Source organism: Anolis sagrei, chromosome 10, assembly GCF_037176765.1.
Source record: "Anolis sagrei isolate rAnoSag1 chromosome 10, rAnoSag1.mat, whole genome shotgun sequence".
Taxonomy (NCBI): Eukaryota; Metazoa; Chordata; class Lepidosauria; order Squamata; family Dactyloidae; genus Anolis; species Anolis sagrei.
Window position 1 is genome coordinate 17395647 of NC_090030.1, and position 22356 is coordinate 17418002.

General features: G+C 41.6%; 1 protein-coding gene across 2 annotated transcripts; it reads right to left on the reverse strand.

The window, feature by feature from the left end:
* Positions 1 to 9575: 9575 nt before the first annotated feature.
* On the reverse strand, positions 9576 to 22116 carry VBP1 (VHL binding protein 1). Of its 2 annotated transcripts, none has more exons than XM_060756224.2 (6): positions 21980 to 22116; positions 15358 to 15482; positions 14358 to 14424; positions 12947 to 13045; positions 11877 to 12015; positions 9576 to 10646 (listed from the first exon to the last, which is right to left on the reverse strand). In XM_060756224.2, exons 1-6 carry the CDS (start codon positions 22076 to 22078, stop codon positions 10576 to 10578), a joined length of 600 nt encoding a protein of 199 aa, XP_060612207.2. In that variant the 5' UTR covers positions 22079 to 22116; the 3' UTR covers positions 9576 to 10575. The 2 variants fall into 2 exon arrangements, with proteins under 2 accessions (XP_060612207.2, XP_060612209.2); XM_060756226.2 differs by having other exon boundaries at positions 15358 to 15478; positions 21980 to 22109.
* Positions 22117 to 22356: the final 240 nt, after the last annotated feature.

The window sequence follows — 22356 nt, forward strand, 5'->3', positions numbered from 1 at the left end:
GCAATCTTTAAGGTTGTTTTTAAACTGTTCAGCAGTGGAACTCTCTGTCCCAAAGTGTGGTGGAGGCTCCTCCTTTGGAGGCTTTGAAACAGAGGCTGGATGGCCATCTGTCGGGGGTGCTTTGAAGGCGATTTTCCTGCTCTTCGGCAGAATGGGGTTGGACTGGATGGCCCTCGAGGTCTCTAGGATTTTATGATTCAGGGAAGGAAAGTGAGAGAATGCATCTCGAAGGATTTTCATCACGAGTGACAATTTTAACAAGTTCGGGAGAGTCATTCAAAGGCAAAGCAATAGACTGACAAGTAAAGTTTGTTCTTTGTGTATTTCATTGCAACCTGCAGAACATGTTGGAGGAAAGTTGTAGAAAAGTTGTGTAGAGGAACAAGGAAGAATGGCCATACAGCCCGAAAAACCTACAATAATCCAAGAATGTTGTTTTGAAAGTAGGATTAGATATGAGATGGATCTGGGCAGCTTTAGTGTTTACCTGTGTAGACCATCATGTGGTTGGGTTGTTTGGAGCACGAAAGCCATGTGTTTGAAGCAAGGTTGAATTCCTGGGACGAAAATTACACTTCTGAGGCCTTGTTTTTGGAATGAGTCCACTTTAGATCCTTCCCTCCTCATGGGGATGGCACCGGATGGACCAAGTTTGAGATGCAGAACCAGGAAAGGGCTTCTTTGCGTGGCACCCGATATCTAAACAAGATCAGTCTGTGCACCTTCAGATATACGTCCACACTTCGCTTCGTTTTCTTAAAACAGCCATGACATAATTATACGACAACCATTATCACAGGAGAGTTTGGATTTGGGATGAAATGCTCTTTCAGATTCTAGGAGATGGACTCAAAAGCATGTTGATATCAAGGGAAAGGGCAGTGCTAGTTATTTTTATTTATGCAAGTTAATCCAATAGCTGATTTTGCAGTTTACTTATCTGCTGTCTACCAAAACCATAACTTATTTTTTAAAAAATAGACATATAAATGCATATGCCAGATATAGCTTGGGTTTTGACTGACTTACAATGAATGGCAAATGCAGTGGAAGTATAACATGAGCATATTTCAGTTGTGCCGAAAATAAAACTAGGGCCTCATAGCCAAGGAAAATCAGAATTCATCTCAATTTTCTACCAGAGTCTTGTATCCAACCAATTTAACAATGTGTTGTTTCATGGCCAGAATCACTGGGTTGCTGTGAGTTTTCCGAGCTGTATGGCCATATTCCAGAAGCATTCTCTCCTAACGTTTCACCCACATCTATGGCAGGCATCCTCAGAGGTTGTGAGGTCTGTTGGAAACAGGCAAATGAGGTTTATATATCTGAGGAATGTACAGGGTGAGAGAGAACTATTGTCTTTTGGAGGCAAGTGTGAATGTTGCAATTGGCCATTTTGATTAGCATTTAATTTTTTTTTTATGTTAGGAACGACTTGAGAAAATGCATGTCGCTTCTGGTGCGAGAGAATTGGCCATCTGAAAGGACGTTGCCCAGGAGACACCCGGATGTTTTGATGTTTTACCATCCTTGTGGGAAGCTTCTCTAATGTTCCCACATGGGGAGCTGGTGCTGACAGAGGGAGCTCATCCACACTCTCCCCAGATTCGAATGCCCGACCTTTTGGTCTTCAGTCCTGCCAGAACAAGGGTTTAACCAGGGGCTCAGCATTTAATGGCCTTGCAGCTTCAACGCTTGGCTGGTTGCTGCCTGGGGATCCTTTGTTGGAAGATGTTAGGTGGCCCTGATTGATTCCTTGCAGCTTTGAAGCTGCAAGGCCATTCAATGCTAATCAAGGTGGACAATTGCAACATTTTCACTTGCCTCTAAAAGATAAGAGTTCTCACTTGCCTAGTTTCCAACACACCTCACAACCTCTGAAGATGCATGCCATAGATGGGAGCGAAACATCGGGAGATAATGCTTCTGGAACATGGCCATACAGCCCGGAAAACTTACACCAACCCATTGTGAAGATATTGGAGTCGGAAGGAGATTGTTGCCATTTTTAAATAGCTATTTCCACCTGGTGTTTGAAGAGCGTGATAACTCAAACATCACCATTGATCCTGGCTGGAAGTGTGATTGTGTTTTTGGAAAGAACAAAACTGTCAATGTAGGTTCCTTGTCTGTGCCTCAACATACTGCTCCATGTACTCTTTAAATGTTGTACAACATATCGGTCCAAATTCAATGAAAACTGGGGTGAAGAATCTGGGAATCCTCCGACATAGCATTCCTCCTTTTGGGTTTCCCAACATTTGTATATTTTTCACCATTATAAAAATATATTATGCCTTCCTTAAGATCTTTCTTAGTTACGGTCAGAGTTTGGATCCCATCCTTTTGGCCTTTGGTGCCAATGAGCACTAGAATGCAATCCTTCTATCTATCTATCTATCTATCTATCTATCTATCTATCTATCTATCAAATGTTCGTTTGTGGGATTAACGTAACTAAAAAACTACTGGGAGAATTGACACCAAATTTGGACACAATACACCTATGAGGCCAAGGAGTGACCACCACTCATAAAAAAAAAAACACAGCGGAAGAGACTTTAAAATCCAAAAAATAAAAAATACATTATAAGGCATGGGCAAAGCAACGTATTTACACATATACACAAATACATACACACATATACATATATATACACACAAAACACATATACACAGACTGGGCCACAGCAACACGGAGCAGGGGATGGCTAGTGTATATGTGTGCATATATGTGTGTACTGCAATCCATACACACACACACTCGTGTATATGTGTGTGTGCATGGATTGCATTCTAGTGCTCATTCTAGAGCACTTTTGGCCTTTGGTGCCAATGAGACTAGAGTGTAATCCATATATATAGCCCGCTCTCTCTCTCTCTCTCTCTCTCTCTCTCTCTCTATATATATATATATATGGATGGACGTCATTCTAGTGCTCATTGGCACCAAAAGGATGAGATCCAGGACCATGACTAAGTTAGATCTTAGGGGAGAATGTGTGTGTGTATGTATGTGTGTGTATATATATATATATATATATATATATATACACACACACACATATACACACACACATACATATATACATACACACACACATACATACACACATACATACATATGCACGCACCCACACACACACGGTACATTGAATTTAACTCTTGAGTGATAAGGAATACCTGAATCTGAATTAAATGGCCAAGAGAGCAATTGTTCACCAATCAGATAACGCTGTAATTTCCTTCACAATTTGGCCAATTCTCACTTGAGTTTGGGCCACAATGTTGAAGGCAACTAGCCATCAGGTATCTGAAGGCGAGGGCAAGGAAACCCTCTTTAATGGAAAATACAGACTCAGGCTTGGGATCTCCTGCAAGTATGCCAGCCATTTCTCTTTCTATTTAAAAGTAGGTCCAAGTGTGATCTTGGGAGCCATTCCTATGAATTGTTTAGGACGAAAACTGGAATTTTTCCATTCCTTAAGCACATCAGCAGTGCATATATCTCAATTACATCCTCTTCAGGGAGGGATTAAAAATCTTCCATAGTTTCCATTTCAGTCATTTTCCTTCTGTGTTAGAGGTAGGTTTTTTTTTTCATGTCAGGAGCGACTTGAGAAACAGCAAGTTGCTTCAAAATTGGCAGTCTGCAAGGACATTGCCCAGGGGACACTCGGATGTTTTACCATCCTGGGTGAGGATTCTCTCATGTCCGCACATGGGAAGCTGGAGCTGACAGATGGGAGCTCACCCCGCTCCCCGGATTTGAACCGCTGACCTTTCGGTCAGCACTCCTGCCAGCACAAGGGTTTAACCCATTGCGCCACCGGGCGTAGTAGGAAATCTGAATTTATCCATTATTTCCAATGCAAACATTTCAGATAATGTATTAAGGCCTGAATCCAATTGGTAGTCAACTAGAGAAGGCCCACTGAAGATTGATTGCTGTGTGGCACATCCTCACTTATGGAAATCCTATTGATCCACTTTTCTCAAGTCCAGGTTTAGCAGCTGGACTTAAGCCTAGAAGCAAATGTGTACTCCTGGAGAAGGTAATGATCCTTCCATACACACCTGAAAACATTCGCCAAGCACTAACTTGGCTTTTCCAAATTCCAAAATGGATTGAGACCTTTTGGGAGATTTGTTCTGTCCTTTGATCAACACTTTGGCAAACACATTCAATGTGAAGGATTCCAGGACATTTTACATCACATTACATATTCATTCCTCTGTTCTCTATTATCTTCTTTTTACTGTAAGTATAGTTCGGAATGACATCCTGTGTCAGACGATAAAACCAACTAGGAACATTTGCTTGTATCTGGAGCCTTTTAATTTGTAGCGTATAATGCGTTGCAATTAGAACAGAAAGTACAATATATAGGAGACATAACATCCTTAGATGTCAATCTAGAGCAGTGTTTCTCAACCTTCCTAATGCCGTGACCCCTTAATACAGTTCCTCATGCTGTGGTGACCCCCAACCATAACATTATTGTAGTTGCTGCTTCATAACTGTAATTTTGCTACTGTTATGAATTGTAATGTAAACGCAGTGAATTCATTTTCATTCACTGGACCACGAATACCTGATGTGCCCAAATTTGAATATTGGTGGGGTTGGGAGGATTGATTTTGTCATTTGGAAGTTGTAGTTGCTGGGATTTATAGTTCACTTACAATCAAGGAGCACGCTGAACTCCACCCATTATGGAATTGAACCAAACTTGGCACACAGAACTCCCATGACCAAGAGAAAATACAATGGTGGGCATTGACCTTGAGTTTTGAAGTTGTAGTTCGCCTACATCCAGAGATGTGGACTCAAACAAAGATGGATCTGGACCAAACTTGGCACAAATACTCAATATGCCCAAATGGAGTTTGGGCAAAATAGACCTTGATATTTGGGAGTTGTAGTTGCTGGGATTTATAGTTCATCTACAATCAAAGTGCATTCTGAACCCAACCAATTTTAGAATTGGGCCAAAATTCCCACAGAAAACCCCATGATCAATAGAAAATGCTGTGTATTGTCAAAGGCTTTCATGGCCAGAATCACTGGGTTGTTGTAGGTTTCTTTCGGGCTATATGGCCATGTTCTAGAGGCATTCTCTCCTGACGTTTCACCTGCATCTATGGCAAGCATCCTCAGAGGTAGTGAGGTCTGTTTTCCTAGTTCCAACAGACCTCACTACCTCTGAGGATGCTTGCCATAGATGCAGGTGAAACGTCAGGAGAGAATGCCTCTAAACATGGCCATATAGCCCGAAAGAAACTACAACCCAGAAAATACTGTTTTTTCTGGGTTGTAGTTTCTTTCACTACCTCTGAGGGTGTTTGCCATAGATGCAGGCGAAACGTCAGGAGAGAATGCCTCTAAACATGGCCATATAGCCCGAAAAAACCTACAACAGCCTAGTGATTCCGGCCATGAAAGCCTTCGACAATACAGTGTTTTCTGATGGTCTTTCGCAATCCCTCTGGCACCCCCTGGTGACCCCCCAATTTGAGAAACACTGATCTAGAGGCCTAAATCGAATTTCTAGTCCTAGCTACTGCAAACCCACTCAGTCCGCTGCTAAATGGTTAATTAAGACTTAGGTCAATCCTATTTATTTCAATGGGTTTATTACAGATGGGATTAACAATTGGATATAGGCCATAATTCTGATGAAACCTGGTGATGTATTCTTTTTTTATATTGCCTTATATTTTTAGGCAGCTTATATATAAAAGACAAGGGGGGAAATCCTTCTGTACAAAAACTTTGTAAGATGAAAGCCTCATTTTCGTAACTGGCTTTAGCGTTTTGACTACTGCAAGCTGAAAGGTGAGGCTGGCTGTAAAATAAAGGAAGCTTCTTTCTTTGCTTTGGTTGCTTTCTGGAAGAAACAAAACAAAACCGGACAAGACACAAATCCCACAACCGCAGCCTGCATGTTGGATTCAAAGTTCCTCAAACTCCAGGTTTTAAAAACGAAAAGACATTCTATTGTACACTTCTTTCCTAGCTTTCTGTTGTATGCACTGTAATGAAAATGTGACAATAATATGCTGTTTTTAGCTGTGCGTGAATGAAAAAAAAATTATGCTTGTATCTAGCAAAAATGGTTATCCTGTGACATTCAAAACTTGTAAAGAGGGGAAAAATATCCTCGATTTCTTTTTGTTAATTTCTTCCTCTTGCCTTTTTTTTATCAAGCCATTTAGTAGCTCTGTATCCAGCAAACTTAAGACAGAGTCGGGTAAATAATAAACATACACACTGTTTATAATGGTATCCACTGGTGTTTTTAACTTTGTGCAGAAATCTGCTTTTGTCTGTTTCAACACGTTTTTGTGCAAAAGGAGCCAACATAGTAAATATTCCAATATGGCTGCCAAGGTAATCCCTTACAAAGTATGGAATGATGTATTGTCAAAGGTTTTCATGGCCAGAATCACTGGGTTGTTGTGTGTTTTCCGGGCTGTATGGCCATGTTCCAGAAGCATTCTCTCCTGATGTTTTGCCTGCATCTATGGCAGGCATCTACAGAGGTCGTGAAGTCTGTTGGAAACTAGGAAAATCAGGTTTATATATCTGTGGAATGATGTCCTGGGTGGGAGAAAGAAGTCTTGTCTGGTCTCTATTTTCGATGGAGTTTCAAACTGAGTAGATGCAGGGAACGCTGTGGATGGAGCGTATCTGGATCTCGGGAAGGCCTTCCTTCCTTCGACGAGGTCCCTCATTACCATCTGGCAAACAAACTAGTCCAATATGGGATAAGCAAAACTACGGTTAGGTGGATCTGTAATTGGTTAAGTGAATGAACCCAACAGGTGCTCACCAATGCTTCCTCTTCATCCTAGAAAGAAGTGATGAGTGGAGAGCTGTAGGGTTCTGTCCGGGGCCCAATTCTGTTCAACATCATTATTAATGACTTAAATGAAGGGTTGGCAACATGATAATTAAGTTTGCAGAAAACACCACATTGGGAGGGATAGCCAATACTCCAGAAGACAAGAGCAGAATTCAAAATGATCTTCACAGATAAGTGAGACGTGTCCAAACTACCAAAGGAAGTTCAACAGGGACAAATGCAAGATACTCCACTCTGCCTTGGTCAGACCACACCTGGAATCACACTGTGTCCAATTCTGGCACCGCAATTGAAGGGAGATGTTGACAAGCTGTATGGTGTCCAGAGGAGGCAGACTGAAATGAACAAGGGTCTGGAGAACAAGCACTGTAAGGAGCAGCTTAAAGAGCTGGGCATGTTTAGCCTGCAGAAGAGAAGGCTAAGAGGAGACATGATGAAGACAGTGTATAAATGTGAGGGGGAAGTCATAGGGAGGAGGGAGCAAGCTTGTTTTCTGCTGCCCTGGAGACTAGTACGCGGACTGGCTTCAAACTACAGGAAAGGAGATTCCACCTGAACATTAGGAAGAACTTCCTATTAGAGCTGTTTAGCAGTGGAACTCTGTCCCAGAGTGTGGTGGAGGCTCCGCCTTTGGAGGTTTTTAAACAGAGGCTGGATGGCCATCTGGCAGGGTGCTTTGAATGAGATTTTCCTGCTTCTTAGCAAAGGGTTGGACAGGGCGGCCCAAGAGATCTCTTCCAACTCTATGATTCAAACATTCCAGTGGCAGGTGAGACCAAAGGGAAGAGAGCTAGAAAATACTAATATATTTTAGTTTAAATGGTTGTCCCTGTTATGAAGATTCATTGTACAATATTTCAACCTTGAAGGATGAGGAAAAACCTATACAAATGTGGTGACAGGGATTCTGGGAAATGATATGTGCCATCCAGATCACATGCGTCCAACAAGGCCCTGCGTTGTCATTTAGTGTTTACCCAAACTAGAGAACTGACCACTAGGGGGAAAAAACTTTATAGTTGGATCTGTGTATCCACAGATTCTCAGTCCATGGATTCAATGGTCCTTAGAAGGCAACCATAAGGCTGACATAGCCTTTGATGAAAGTGAGTTTGAACCCCTGATCTACAATATAAGTTTGAGTACAGGGGTGTGTTTTATTGTTCTTTTACTTCAGTGGTTGCCAATCTTTTTTTAACAAGGGGCTACTTTAGCAACACTGCCATGCCAGCAGAAATGGCAGCCCAAAGACAAGGTTTAAAGCAGTAGTTCTCAAATTTCCAAATGCCGTGGCCCATTAATACAGTTCCTTATGTTGATGTGAACCCAACCATAATTTTTTTCATTGCTACTTCATAACTGTCATTTTTCTATTGTTATGAATTGTAATGTAAATATCTGATATGCAAGATGCATTTTCGTTCACTGGATGAAATTTGGCACAAATACCTGATACGCCTAAATCTGAATACTGGTGGGGTTGGGGTGATTGTGTCATTTGGGAGTTGTAGTTGCTGAGATTTGGGAGGAATTGACAGTGATTCAGGGGAGATGTAGTTCACGTACATCCAGAGAGCACTAGGAACCCAAACAACAATGGGATGCTGCTGGACCACTCTCAGTCCCATGTCGCGCAGGCACTTCAGCCCTACTTTGAATGGACTCACTGGCGCGAGCCTCCTTCCAGTCTTGCACACTCTCCCTCGCCCATGCATGTGTACCACACTGTCATGCGCCGAGCACACCTGCTCTCCTCTCCCTGTTTGGAGTCTCAGAAACAGCCCTCCCCTTGGCTGAGAGGCCAGCCAATCACAGAAGGAGGGGGGCTTTTGGTGGGAGAATTCGCTATCTGTTTTCAAAAAGGAAGAGAAAGATAGGCAGAGAGATCTGCATATTCTGACAGTTTTTGGCAACCCTTCTGGAACACTCTCCAACATCTATACAAATCAGTTTTTGGGTCAACTTTAGATTCGGTTTGGTTATTTGGGGTGTCGATTCAGAAAATTGCATTGGATAGACCACATCAGTTCTAGTTTCTGTTACAGAAATATGCCATCCAGTAGTCGCCATCTGCTTGCCCACAGAAAACCATATTTAATAAGCCTCAGCACTATAAGAGGTTTCGCGAGACCAGTCACTCTCGTTGCAATGGTATAGTAACAGTGACACCATGGACCATATTTTAGTTTTTGTCGACCACTGGTGGTCCACGGATCACAGGTTGGGAACCACTGTTTTACTTGAATCTGTTTATTAAAGCAGTGTTTCTCAAATTGTGCGCCTCCAGATGTTTTTTGGACTTCAGCTTCCACAATACCCAACAGCTGGTAAGCTAGCTGGGATTTCTAGGAGCTGAAGTCCAAAACACCTGGAGGAGCAGTTTGAGAAACACTGGGTTAAAGGGTCAATCATATTTAGTTATACAGCAGAAATGCTAAGAAACCCCATTTATGAATTGTGAAGATGCCTTTTGCTGCCCAATTGTTGTTCTTGCAGATATAAGTCCAGTTATGAAGAAGCAAGCCCTGGATTTTGGCCATTATTTATTTTTCTTTAAATACCCTTTGACAAGAACACACGCTTTGGCATTTTAGGAGTATCAATATTATCTTCCATCGCACTGAAAAATACAAGAAATGTGTGACAGCTTTAGATGTCCTGCTGCTGAAAAGAAAGAGGCACAAGAGGTTTCTGCCAGAAGCATTTCAAGTTTCACTGTCTTTAATATAATGAAATAAAAGTACAAAAAACTTTACAGGAATTATTTGTGACATGAAACTAGAACACAGTTAACATTTGCTTTTAATTCCGAAGTGAACCTTGCCTTGCCAGCAATGCTGCTAATTTTGGCCGTAAGGTGTGCAGCGCCGTTTCAAAAAATAAACAGAAATCGAGAGGTGTCAAGGTAACACTTTTGCAAAGCTTCATAATAAGTAACATGGGAATAAGGTTCCACTTGTTAGCAATGGGAGCAAGGCTCAAATACACCATCCGTGTTTAATTGCAGGTTTCACAGAGTGACTTTGCAAGCATTAAGACATCCGAACGAGACAGAAAGGACGGCAAGTGTGTTGACCAAATGCAGCAGGGGATCGGTATCCAAACACTCCCCAATTTCAGACAAATAAACAAGATGTTATGGTAACATAGGACTGAGGGAGACCATATATAGGTCTCAGTTTTTTTCAACAGTTTCATCCTTTTTTCATAGGCTGCCATGTTTGTGTGAGGTACCTAAAGCTACACTGTGAACGGAATTGGGAATTGTTTGAACAGCAATATCAAAAGGGCAGGAGTGCAATGGACACAAACTTCTTCATTCTACTAACAGATTATGCTTTCTGGCCAAGAAGATTAAGCAACCCCTGCTGAAATGTCCTAGTCTCAAAAGTCCAAAATGCACCTTACCTTTTCAGACAAACCCTCTGGTAAGGTTCTCCCTGTTGCAGATTTGTTTCTAAGGCCGATAAAGCCGAATCCCTTGGGCCTCCTTTCCCCAACCGGCCATAATTTCATGTCGCATGCATGGAACTGAATACAGCTTGCAAATAAATAAGGAGCAGCTCATCATTATTTTAGGTGTTTATGTTCTCAAAGAAAGCAATTAAATTAAACAGTCTGTTGAAAGATGAACCAGAAAGGGGCCATTTTAAAAATAAAAAAATACTTTGAAAATCAGAGCTGTTTTTTAAAACTGGCAGAACTATGCTTTGCTTTTGGATGGGTCGTCCTTGTTCCTTCGCTTTACATCCCAATTATAAACCCTAGCCATATCTGGAAGTACGGTTAAGGAAACCATTGTTCTATGTACAGTGAAAGTACCAGCTTCTATCCTTGTGTTATTTCGCCCATTTCAAAGAGTTAACACAACAAGTTTGCTTTGTGAATATTTCACATTGTTGTTTTCATACCCAGCATTTGTACAGAGGAAGGGTGAATGCGGTGGAAATTTGTAGTGAGCAACACTATGCCATGCCAGCAGAAATGGCAGCCCAAAGACAAGGTTTAAAGCAGTGGTTCTTAACCTTCCTAATGCAGAGACCCCTTAATACAGTTCCTCATGTTGTGGTGACACCCGACCATAATTTTTTTTGTTGCTACTTCATAATTGTAATTTTGCTACTGTTATGAATCATAATGTAAATATCTGATATGCAGAATTATTTTCATTCACTGGATGAAATTTGGCACAAAACCCTGATATGCCCAAATTTGAATATTGGTGAGGTTGAGAGGGATTGATTGTGTCATTTGTGAGTTGCAGTTGCTGGGATTTATAGTTAACCTACAATTAAAGAGTCCCTTGAACGCTACCAACGATAGAATTTGGCCAAACTTCCCACACAGAAATCCCAAGACCAACAGAAAATAATGGAGGGATTTGGGAGGAATTGACAGTGATTCAGGGGAGATGTAGTTCACCTACACCCAGAGAGCATTGTGAAACCAAACAATGATGGGATGCTGCTGGACCACTCTCAGTCCCATGTCACGCGGGCACTTTCTGCCCTGCTTTGAATGGACTTTCTGGCGCAAGCCTCCTTCCAGCCTTGCACACTCCCCCTCGCCCATGCATGTGTACCACACTGTCAACCTGCTCTCCCCTCCCTGTTTGGAGTCTCAGAAACAGCCTTGCCTTGGCTGAGAGGCCAACCAATCACAGAAGGAGGGGGGCTTTTGATGGGAGGATTTGCCGTCTTTTTCCAAAAAGGAAGAGAAGCAGGCAGAGAAATCTGTCTTTTCTGATGGTCTTTGGCAACCCCTCTGAAACCCCTCATGACCTCCCCAGTGGTCCCAACACCTAGGTTGAGATACACTGGTTTAAAAGTTTATCAGCAGGGGAGCTCAGGCATTAAAGCCCTCATTTTCTCCAACAGCTGAAACAATATTAACCTTCTCGACAAACGGTTCTCTTTCTCAATGGTATCAGCAAACAGATTAACACAAGGGATGAGCAAAGCTATATACAACACAATGGTTTGATCTAGATTGTTAAAAGGATACTGACTTCTGTAGTAGTGAATTGATCCCTAAGAAAATCCAGGTCTTCCTCTAGAGACTCCAGGTTTCTTGTGGCTGTGGAGAGATTCTTTTCTAGCAATGCCTGGGCCTCATCTATATCGTACTCCAACATTACATTGGCCTAAGAACCAAATTTAAATGGGATAAGTTTTTTTAATAGTTTCAAACTTATAAAGCAAAACGAAAAGCATCTCTAAAGTGCCCAGTCTGGTTCTGATTTTCACCCAGATTTTTGTTAAAATGTAAAAGATAGATATCCATTGATATTTTATTTGAGACCACAACAATAGTTTTCCCTTTTCTAGAACTGCCACAAACAGGATAGAGTTCAGAGCAAAGTGTCCAGCAATTATCCTGTTTCCATCTGATCCTAGCTAGCATTTCATCACTTGTTTTCTTGTGACATTCCAACTGATCAGAAATTACACAAGAGCAGGTGCGAACAAAAACATCACATAACATTGTAACAACATAAAACAATATGGCTCAAATCAAATTATCCACTACAGCTCTGAACCAAACTGTATGTTTTTTTTCCATTTCTGGTATCAACCATATCCATGCTGGCAAACTATATTTTCCAAACCATATGTGGAAGTTATGAATTAACGTGTGTCCCAATGCCAATTCAGAAGTCAGGCACAGTTGGTAATTCTGATTTCAAATTGGTCAAAACGACACAAGAAATTAAATGAAACGGAAGGAACAGGGAGCACATGGGTGGGTCCCTTTCAATTACTCAACTGAGCTATAGTTTGGAGAAAAATGTTTATCCATTCAAAATCTTTGCAAAACTTGTTCAGAGTCCCACCTCTATACCTCCAGGTGTTTGTCACTGACTGGAAAAAGTAATTCCAGGTCCACAGAAGACAAGCAGAAAATGCATACATCTGATACACAAGACAGAAGAAGCCACATGGAAGTTCTACAAAGAATACACAACCACTCAGACCTCACAATTCCATCTGGCCAAACTAACGACTAGAATAAAACAAGTACCAGGATGGATGGTTTTAATTCTAGAAGTATATACTTACTCAACAATTACTTACCCCCAACCAGAGACAGACTTTGTCTGTAGGAGGTACTGAAGCTTTACAATAGAGGTTATCTGCCAATAAAAATCTGGTTTCCATTAGGTTTGTAGATTCCTTTGGAAAGGACAGAAAACATTTCAACATGGGTTATTAGTTATTAGAAATTATTACTCAGAGTTTTCTTCTCTGGGCAGATGGCAGAAGTTGCATGTAACCCAATGGATCAGGATGGTATTGGGGATAATGGATGGCTCACGACCTGATAGGATTGCAGCCCAGCAGGGGTAGCAGAGTTTGAGAGTATTCCTTGAGTTTATTTGATGCTTTAGACATGCAAAGACTCAGGCAGACTTCTTTTAAAATAACAATGTCCGTTACTTATTATTTCTTGCATTCAATACAGGCACATTTATTTTGAGGGTTAAAATACTTCAAAAAACGTTAGGAGAGTTTATATCTTAAAACATATCAACTTTAACGGTTTCTTCACGAACTATGATGCTCCACACAGCCCACCTCAATAAAACTTCATTTTTAAGAAAATACTGACTAGCTTGTAATAATTGACTACTTCTAGCATTAATTTCTGCACACTAAAAGACTTCTAGCTCCAACAGACTTTCTCGAACACGGCTCAAAGCTCAACTGATTTCTAATAGGCTCAAGGCTCAACTGACATTTTTAACTGTAATTCCTTTTTAAAGCTGAACATCCTAAACTGGGGGTCCTCAAACAAAGGCCTGGGGACCGGATATGGCCCTCCAAGATCATTTACCCGGCCCTCGCTCAGGGTCAACCTAAGTCTGAAACGACTTAAAAGCACACAACAACCCTATCTCATCAACCTAAAGCAGGCACACACTTTCCACTGAAATACTAATAAGTTTATATTTGTTAAAACTGTTCTTCATTTCAATTATTGTATTGTTTTTCAGTGTTTTTTGCACTACAAATAAGGTATGTGCAGTGTGCATGGGTATTCATTCATGTTTTTTTTTCAAATTATAATCTGGTCCTCCAACAGTTTGATGGACTGTGACCTGGCCCTCTATTTAAAAAGTTTGAGGGGCCCTATCCTAAACCATCACATGATTGCAGCCCCTAACACTGCTGCAGTACAAAGATACAAGGTAAATGCAAACTAAAAACAAGACATACACTTCAGGTTACAAAATGACATACTAATAAAATATTATTACACCACAGACAAACATTACATAGAGAAGGCTTGAGAGGTTGCATTCTCCAACAGATGGAGCCAAATTTGGGGAGGCAGACAACATACAACAACTACAATTCATCATCCCATACCTCACCCCCTAATTCAAAACAATTACTTTATTCAAAGGAATTAAATTACACTTAACTTCCAACAGTTCCTTGCTAACAATTGTGTACTCAGAAATGAACAGTCAAAACTACTCACCTTTTTCTTTTGCATGTGCTTTAAGATTTCTAATGTCTGCTTAATTTCTGGAATCTGATTTTTTAACCTGTGATTAAAAGACAGACAAAAAAAAAAGGATTCCTTTCACAAAGTTTACTAAACAATCCAGTCTGCTTTATATTTGGAAGCAAAAACAAAATAGAAGTGCTGCTATCAAGTTATTTCATTCTGGAAATAGGAATGGAGTTAACTCAGCCATAAACTCTGTGGGCAGTTCTTCTGTAGGGTAACTTTCTCTTTTCTTCCCAAGCTGTATAATGATTTAGGGCTATGTTTCTCAACCTTCCTAATGCTGCGACGCCTTAATACAGTTCTTCATGTTGCCATAAAATTATTTTTGTTGCTACTTCATAACTGTAAGTTTGCTACTGTTACGAATCATCATGTAAATATCTGATATGCAGGATGTATTTTCAATCACTGGACCAAATTTGGCACAAATACCCAATGCACCCAAATTTGAATACTGGTGGGGTTGGGGAGGGTTGATTTTGTAATTTGGGAGTTCTAGTTCCTGGGATTTATAGTTCACCTATAATCAAAGAGCATTTTGACCCCACCAATGATAGAATTAGGCCAAACTTCTCACACAGAACCCCCATGACTTGAAGGGACTTGCCGGTGCGAGCCTCCCTCCAGCCCCGCATGCTCTCTTTTCCCCATACATGTGCACCACATTGCCGTGCACTGAGCACACCTGCTCTCCCCTCCCTGCTTGAAGTCTCAGAAACAGCCTTCCCCTTGGCTGAGAGGCTGGCTAATAACAGAGGAGGGCTTTTGCTGAGAGGATTTGCCATGTTTCCAAAAAAGGAAGAGGAGAGGTGGAGAGGTCTTCATATATGTTTTCTGATGGTCTTTGGCGACCCCTCTGAAACCCCCTGGGGGGTGCTGACCCCCAGGTTAAGAAACACTGATTTAGGGGGTTGCAATGTAAACTTCAGAATTGTTTATTATAAAAAAATCACCATATAATACCCACCTCCTTTTCTTCTGGGCAAGGTTAAGTTCCATAAATTTATATTTCTGATACTGTTCATCCAACCTCTTGAGGACTATGTCTGCAGTCTCGTTTCCTGCTTGTTTCATAAAAGAGTCTACATCTTCCTTCAAGTAAAAATACAGAGTAAGTGTTAATATCTTCAAAATCTTTGGCTTATGTAGTAAACAGCTGGGACAGTTGGCGAATGCCCAGTCTGTTTTGCAGGGACAGCACCAAGTATTGGTTTGTCAAACATTGCTGATGCCCACATCTCCAGAAAAAAGAAACATCAATAAAAACCCAATTAAGGGCGGGCTTGAGAAACTACAGTACATGCAAACAGATAGTAATGGAGATAGGAAAAAGCAGTAGCTATTTGGATAACACTCGCTGGCTAGCAAATGAGAGAGGTGTAAGAAAGATCGATTTTTGAAGCAATGGTGTTGGAAAAATTGGGACATCTAAGGGCTCCCTAATTCCTGGAACCAGCAACCTAAAAGCAAGGCAGCAGACACGGATCCAAGGTGGGCTAAATTTCTCCTAATCTAGGAGAAAGAGGCATAAACTCACCAACTGCAAAACATCATCATGTTTACAATACACCAAGAGTACTGTAGGTGCTACGTAGACAGTGCAAGCTCACACAATAATTGGGGAGCTGTTCCTTGTCTCCCAAAGGCGGGTTTCATTAGCAAAAAGGTGAGACGGCCCAAAAAAGAGCTCATTCCTAGCACCTAATCTGGCTTGCTGGAACAAGGCTGGGTCTCATGAACACCAGCATTTCGCTGCCAACAGCCGACACTCACATGTCCCTGGACATCCTCAAACAAGGCAGGAAGCCAAAAGTCACACTCTTTGATCATTCTGGGCACCCAATGCTCAAAGGTAAGCTGCTTTTGAAGATTCAGCAGTTGCAGCTAATAGTTGCCGCTGGCTATTTGTCTCATCCTGTTTTAAGAAGCTTTCTCAGCTAGTGAACTGATTACTACAGACTGTAGTCTGCATGTAGAGCTGGTAAAAATCAAGTCTATTGAGCTTTGGAAATATAAATATAAACTGGGCACTCCCATCCCTTTTGCAGTTTCTTATATAGAGAATTTTGTAGAATAGCCAGCCAGATATGCCTGCAGTATTAAAAATGAATGATCCCAGCATGTAAATATACACAGAACTCTTTTGACATGACTCTTAATGGATCAACAAGTTAAATATTAGTATTTTAAAGGACTAATGTCTCCCAACATCAATGGGAGTGCTTGTAAAAATGTAGGATTCCAGCAAAAATAAGGCCACGAGGGAGTAAGGGAGATGGCACACTTGAGGGGACATTTAAAAAAGATTTCTTCAAAGGATCATAGATTCTCAACAACCAGAAAATGAAGATGACAAGCAGAACCAAATAAGACACAGTAATAGGGATTCGCACAGAATCCTTAACAGAAATACATGGAAGGAAGATACTGTACTAATTGAATGAATATCCCAAAATGAGAATTGCAAGTCTCACTCGAAAAGATTTATTTGCATACCGTTGCACATCCTACTTGAATAGATCAAACATTGCTCTTCTTCCATCACCATACCAACTTGTACATTCTCACGCACAGTTCAAACACACTACAGATATATTCACATGATATATCCAGGATAGACAACTGCAATGCACTCTATGTGGAGTTGCCTTTGAAGACTGTTTGGAAGCTTCAAAGAGTTCAATGAGAGGCAGTCAAGTTAATAACTGGGGTGGCGTACAGGGAGCATACAACTCCCATGTTACATCAGCTCCACTGGCTGCCTGTTTGCTACTGGACACAATTCAAAGTGCTGACTTTGGCCTATAAAGCCCTAAATGGCCCTGGCCCAAATTACCTGTCCGAACGCATGTTCCTTTACGAACCACTGCAAATACTAAAATATTCTGGGGAGGCTCTACTCTTGGCTCCGTCAATGTCACAGGCGCATTTGGTGGGGTGAGGGCCTTCTCAGTGAGTGCCCCATGGCTATGGAACTCCCTTTCTGGCGAGATTAGATCAGCCCCCTCCTTTCTGTCCTTCAGAAAGATGGTAAAGACCCGGATGGGACCAAACCTTTGGGCAGTGCAATGGTACAATAGGGAACCTACTCCGATAATCGGAGCCAGCATGGTTTTAAACATCTGATTTTAATGTTTGTGTATATTTTATAATTATTTTAAGCCTGGCATGGAATGTTTGCCGTTTGTATGTTGTAGTCCGCCCTGAGTCCCCTTTGGGGTGAGAAGGGCAAAATATTAATGTTTGAAATACATAAATGTATGTGTCTTCAAGTTTCTTGTCAATTTTTGGCAATCCCATTAATTTTATATGGTTTTCTTAGGCAAGGAATACCTACAGCAATGAATAAATATTATGAGGCAATCTCCCATTAAAAGTTAATTTCCCATGGCTAACTTTGAAGTTCTGTTTAATTTTCACTTGACCTAAGTGCATCCTAAGAGACAGGTTTCATTCCACAATATTCAAGGATGGTCTATTCCTGCAATTTGCCTCACTAACGTTACCAGGCCAGCTGTGCTATGAATTAATACATCAATACAAATGCTCATCAATTTATATAAGTGAATAAATATTATAAAATATTTCATGTCCAGTCATCTGGAAGCATTTTCAGTACTTGTCACATACCTTTTGCCTTCTCCCTAAGTCTCATGAAATTGGCACATAAAGTTTAATTTTTTTCATTCAAATGGTCAAGTTGATTACTTCATGCTGCCCTTTTATCTTTTGATATTTGTTGCTGTTGTTGTGTACATTCAGGTTGTTACCAACTTATGGCGACACAAGGTAAACCTATCAGACTTAGAATCACTCTTCACATCTAGGCAAAGGAAAGAGAGTCATCCTGAAAAGCACTAACTCTGCATTAGAAACTGAAAATAAGTCTGTCTTCTTCATGGCAGGTATATGAAACTGACTTTAATCAGAGCATTAGATTTTTCTTACTCTTTGTCCTATGTTTTTTTCAATCTTGCTGAAGCATCCAGGGATTGAAATTCAGGGTTCTACAACTCAGCTATGACTCAGCCTCCACTCATTCAAACATTTTAATAAAAGGTGCTCCTTCCAGAATGAAAATTGCTGAAGCAGCCCAAGTGCTTTAAATAAAGAAATAAAACATGGAGTTTTTAGCAGACCCTCCATTACGATCAATTACTTCGTTACACCTTACAAACAGTGCTTCGTCATGAGCTGGACCATTGCTCCAACTCTAACTAGTCATAATGACTCTCTAGGATTTTAAGCAGGATCTCTGCATTCCATGGTGGCCTCCTATTCAATGCCAATCGCAGTCTCTCAGCTTCAAAGGAAGGCAAAGGCAAATATCATCTGAACAAATCTTGCCATGAAAACCCATGATAGGTTTGCCTTATGGTCACCATAATTTTGAGGCAACTTCAAGGAAAACTATTATTATTACATTATTATTAATATCCTGTTTTGCTCTCTTGATTGAAACTAAGTAGCACACAACATTCAAAATAATGCAATCAAAAACCTACAGCATCTAAATATTTAAATACAAGGAAGCCTACAATAATTAAAACAAGTCAAACAGCCACAAGTGGAATTAAAACTAAGCAAGTTGTCAATGTCTTGAAGGCAGTCACATTGCATTAATATAAAACTAGAATACATTAAATAAAGCTATGACCTCGGGTAGAGAAAACCTGTCATAACGTTTACTTCCTGCAAGGACATCTAGCAATGAGACTCCAAGGCAGTTACACCTTTCAAGGAGAAGAATGAGATCTCTATTATGATGAAGGGAAAAAAGGGCAAGGACCTGATTTAATGAAGAATAAAAGGTTTGATTAGTAAACAGCAATATGAAATGAAGAGTAGGTTTGATTAATAAATAGCCTTAGTCTTTTCACGGAGATGAAATCAATTGCAGGGTCTGCCATGAGGAACAGGCAGGAAGACAACTCACATAGATAATAAATGAGCAATAAAAATGCCAAATGGAAGTTGCAAGGAAGGGAAGGCAGAAGCAATTAACAGCTGATGGTCTTTCCTAGTTGTGTATGTGTGTGGATAGTTTGTGTATGTGTATATATATAGAATATATATGTATATATAGTATATACATACTTTATTTGTACACTGCCACCATCTCCCTGAAGGGACTCGGAGCGGTGCACGAAAAGTACCCAATAGTGCAGTACACACAAAATACAACAAGATACATAACAAATAAAAACAATTAAAAATGAGTTCAGAAAACACTAACTGCATAAACTAATGGGGGGTGTATGCTCCCTATAACTAGCCCCACTTAGTAATCTGGCTGCCGACCTTTGGGCTAATTGCAGTTTCCGAGACATCTTGAAAGGCAGCCCCACGTAGAGTGCATTGCAGTAGTCCATTCTAGATGTAACTAAGGCATGAAGCACTGTGGCCAAGTCAGGCTTTTCGAGGTTGCAGTTGCTGCACAAGGCCCTCCCAGCCACCGCCAACACCTGGGCTTCAACTGTCAGTGCTGAGTCCAGGAGGATCCCCAGATTGCAGGCCTGTGTCCTCAGGGGAAATGTAAACCCGTTGAGCACAAGTTGCTACTCTATACCCTGACTGGCCTCGAGGACCGCTGTCTTGACCGGATTAAGCCTCAGCTTCTTGGCCCTCACCCAGTCCATCACATAGAATCATAGAGTTGAAAGAGACCTCATGGGCCATCCAGTCCAACCCCCTGCCAAGAAGCAGGAAAATTGCATTCAAAGCATCCCCGACAAATGACCATCCAGCCTTTGTTTAAAAGCTTCCAAAGAAGCCTCCACTACACTCCCATTAAAACAGAGAGTTCCACTACTGAACGGCTCTCACAGTCAAGAAGTTCTTCCTAATGTTCAGACTGAATCCCCTTTCTTGTAGTTTGAAGCCACTGTTCCGTGTCCTAGTGTCCAGGGAAGTAGAAAACAAGCCTGCTCCCTCCTCCCTATGACTTCCTCTCATATATTTGTACATGGCCATCATGTCTCCTCTCAGCAGAATCTCTCACTTCTTGGGATGTTACAGTAGCGCCCGGTTTGCATCATAATACCAAGTTGTTCAAACCTAGCCCTAGTATATATTCATCTTAAGGGCAGTGTAAATGGAATAGTTAGGTAGTGCTCTAAATGAATATCCCTTTTGTGGGAAGCTAAAAACTCTCCTCCCTATGCCTTCCTCTCACACACCTATACATGGCTATCATGTCTCCTCTCAGCCTTCTCTTCTTCAGGATAAACATGCCCAGCTCTTTAAGCCACTCCTCATAGGGCTTGTTCTCCAGACCCTTGATCATTTTAGTCGCCCTCCTCTGGACACATTCCAGCTTGTCAATATCTCTCTTCAACTGTGGTGTCCAGAACTGGAAACAATATTCCAGGTGTGGTCCAACCAAGGCAGAATAGAGCATGGGGAGCATGACTCCCCTGCATCTAGACCAGGGGTCCACAAACTTTCTAAATGGAGGGCCAGGTCACAGTCCCTCAAACTGTTGGAGGGCCAGATTATAATTTGAAAAAAGAAAAACATGAATGAATTCCTATGCACACTGCACATATCTTCTTTGTAGTGCAAAACATTTAAAAACAATACAATAATTAAAATGAAGAACAATTTTAACAAATATACATTTATTAGTATTTCAATGGGAAGTGTGGGCCTGCTTTTGGCTGATTAGATAGGATTGTTGTTGTTGTGTGCTTTCAAGTTGTTACAAACTTAGGAAGACCCTAAGCGAGGGCCGGGTAAATGACCTTGGAGGACCGTATTTGGCCCCCGGGCCTTAGTTTGAGGACCCCTGATCTAGACACTATACTTCTATTATAGAAACTATAACTCTACTGATGCAGGCCAAAATCCCATCGGCAGAAAACAAGCTTGCTCCCTCCTCCCTATGACTTCCTCTCACATATTTATACATGGCTATCGTGTCTCCTCTCAGCCTTCTCTTTTTCAGGCTAAACATGCCCAGCTCTTTACGCCGCTCCTCATAGGGCTTGTTCTCCAGACCCTTGATCATTTTAGTCCACCTTATCAATATCTCTCTTGAATTGTGGTGCCCAGAATTGGACACAATATTCCAGGTGTGGTCCAACCAAGGCAGCATGACTTCCCTGGATCTAGACACTAGACTCTTATTGATGCAGTCCAAAATCCCACTGGCTTTTTTTCCCGCCAGGAAGCTTACGCAGGCAGGGCAATATACATCAAGGGAAGGCAATAGTCTCAGATGTAAGAAAGTTCACACAGGAATGCTGTTTTGATGGACTGAACCAAATGGGAGCCTCAAAGCAGGGAGAAAAGTTCAAACAGGACCCAGGAATACAAATAAATTATTATTATTATTATTATTATTATTATGCACGAAATGCTTTTGACACGAAATGAAATAAGCAGTTAAAGAGGGACAACAGTATTACAACAGTGCAGTGTGGTAGGGCCTTAAGGAAGACTGAGGCCTACAAGCCTTCACAGTGGACACCCTGCGCATGCGCACAAGGGACCCCCTCCCCTCACAGCCTTCCAGGCCCAACGGTAGCCGGTTCCGAGTAAAGGCTCCTCGGCCTCTCGCTCGCCCCCTTCCCCCGCCCTCTACTCACCACGAACACGGCCTCCGGGATCCCCAAGTGGCCCCTTTTCCCGCCCCCCGCCGGGCCGTCGCCACAAACCACCGCCTCGCCGCTTGTGGCCGCCGCCATTTTGGGGAGGAGAAGAAGACGAGGGGCGGGGTTAAACGGCACGAAAGGACACGCGCATGCGCGTCAACGCGCCCGAGGCGCCTCAAGGAAAGGGGCTCGGCGTCGCCTGACGACAGCGACGACGCTAAAGCGATGTGGGCGGGACAAAGCGTTCCCCGATTGGTCAAGAACGGCCTTGATTGACTGATTGGAATGAACCCTTATGGCGCATGCTCAGTCCTAGGCTGGAGCTGGAGGGAGGTATTCTGTGATCATTTGGATTGCAAAGTTACTTTTTT

What these genes read in the sequence shown, in the direction of transcription:
- VBP1 (XM_060756224.2), bottom strand. Translation starts at nt 22,078, where the DNA reads ATGGCGGCGGCCACAAGCGGCGAGGCGGTGGTTTGTGGCGACGGCCCG. An exon ending in AGCACATGCAAAAGAAAAAG is followed by an intron (nt 13,046 to 14,357) that starts GTGAGTAGTTTT and finishes TCCTTTCCAAAG; the next exon opens with GAATCTACAAACCTAATGGA. An exon ending in ATTCACTACTACAGAAGTCA is followed by an intron (nt 10,647 to 11,876) that starts GTATCCTTTTAA and finishes CCGTACTTCCAG; the next exon opens with ATATGGCTAGGGTTTATAAT.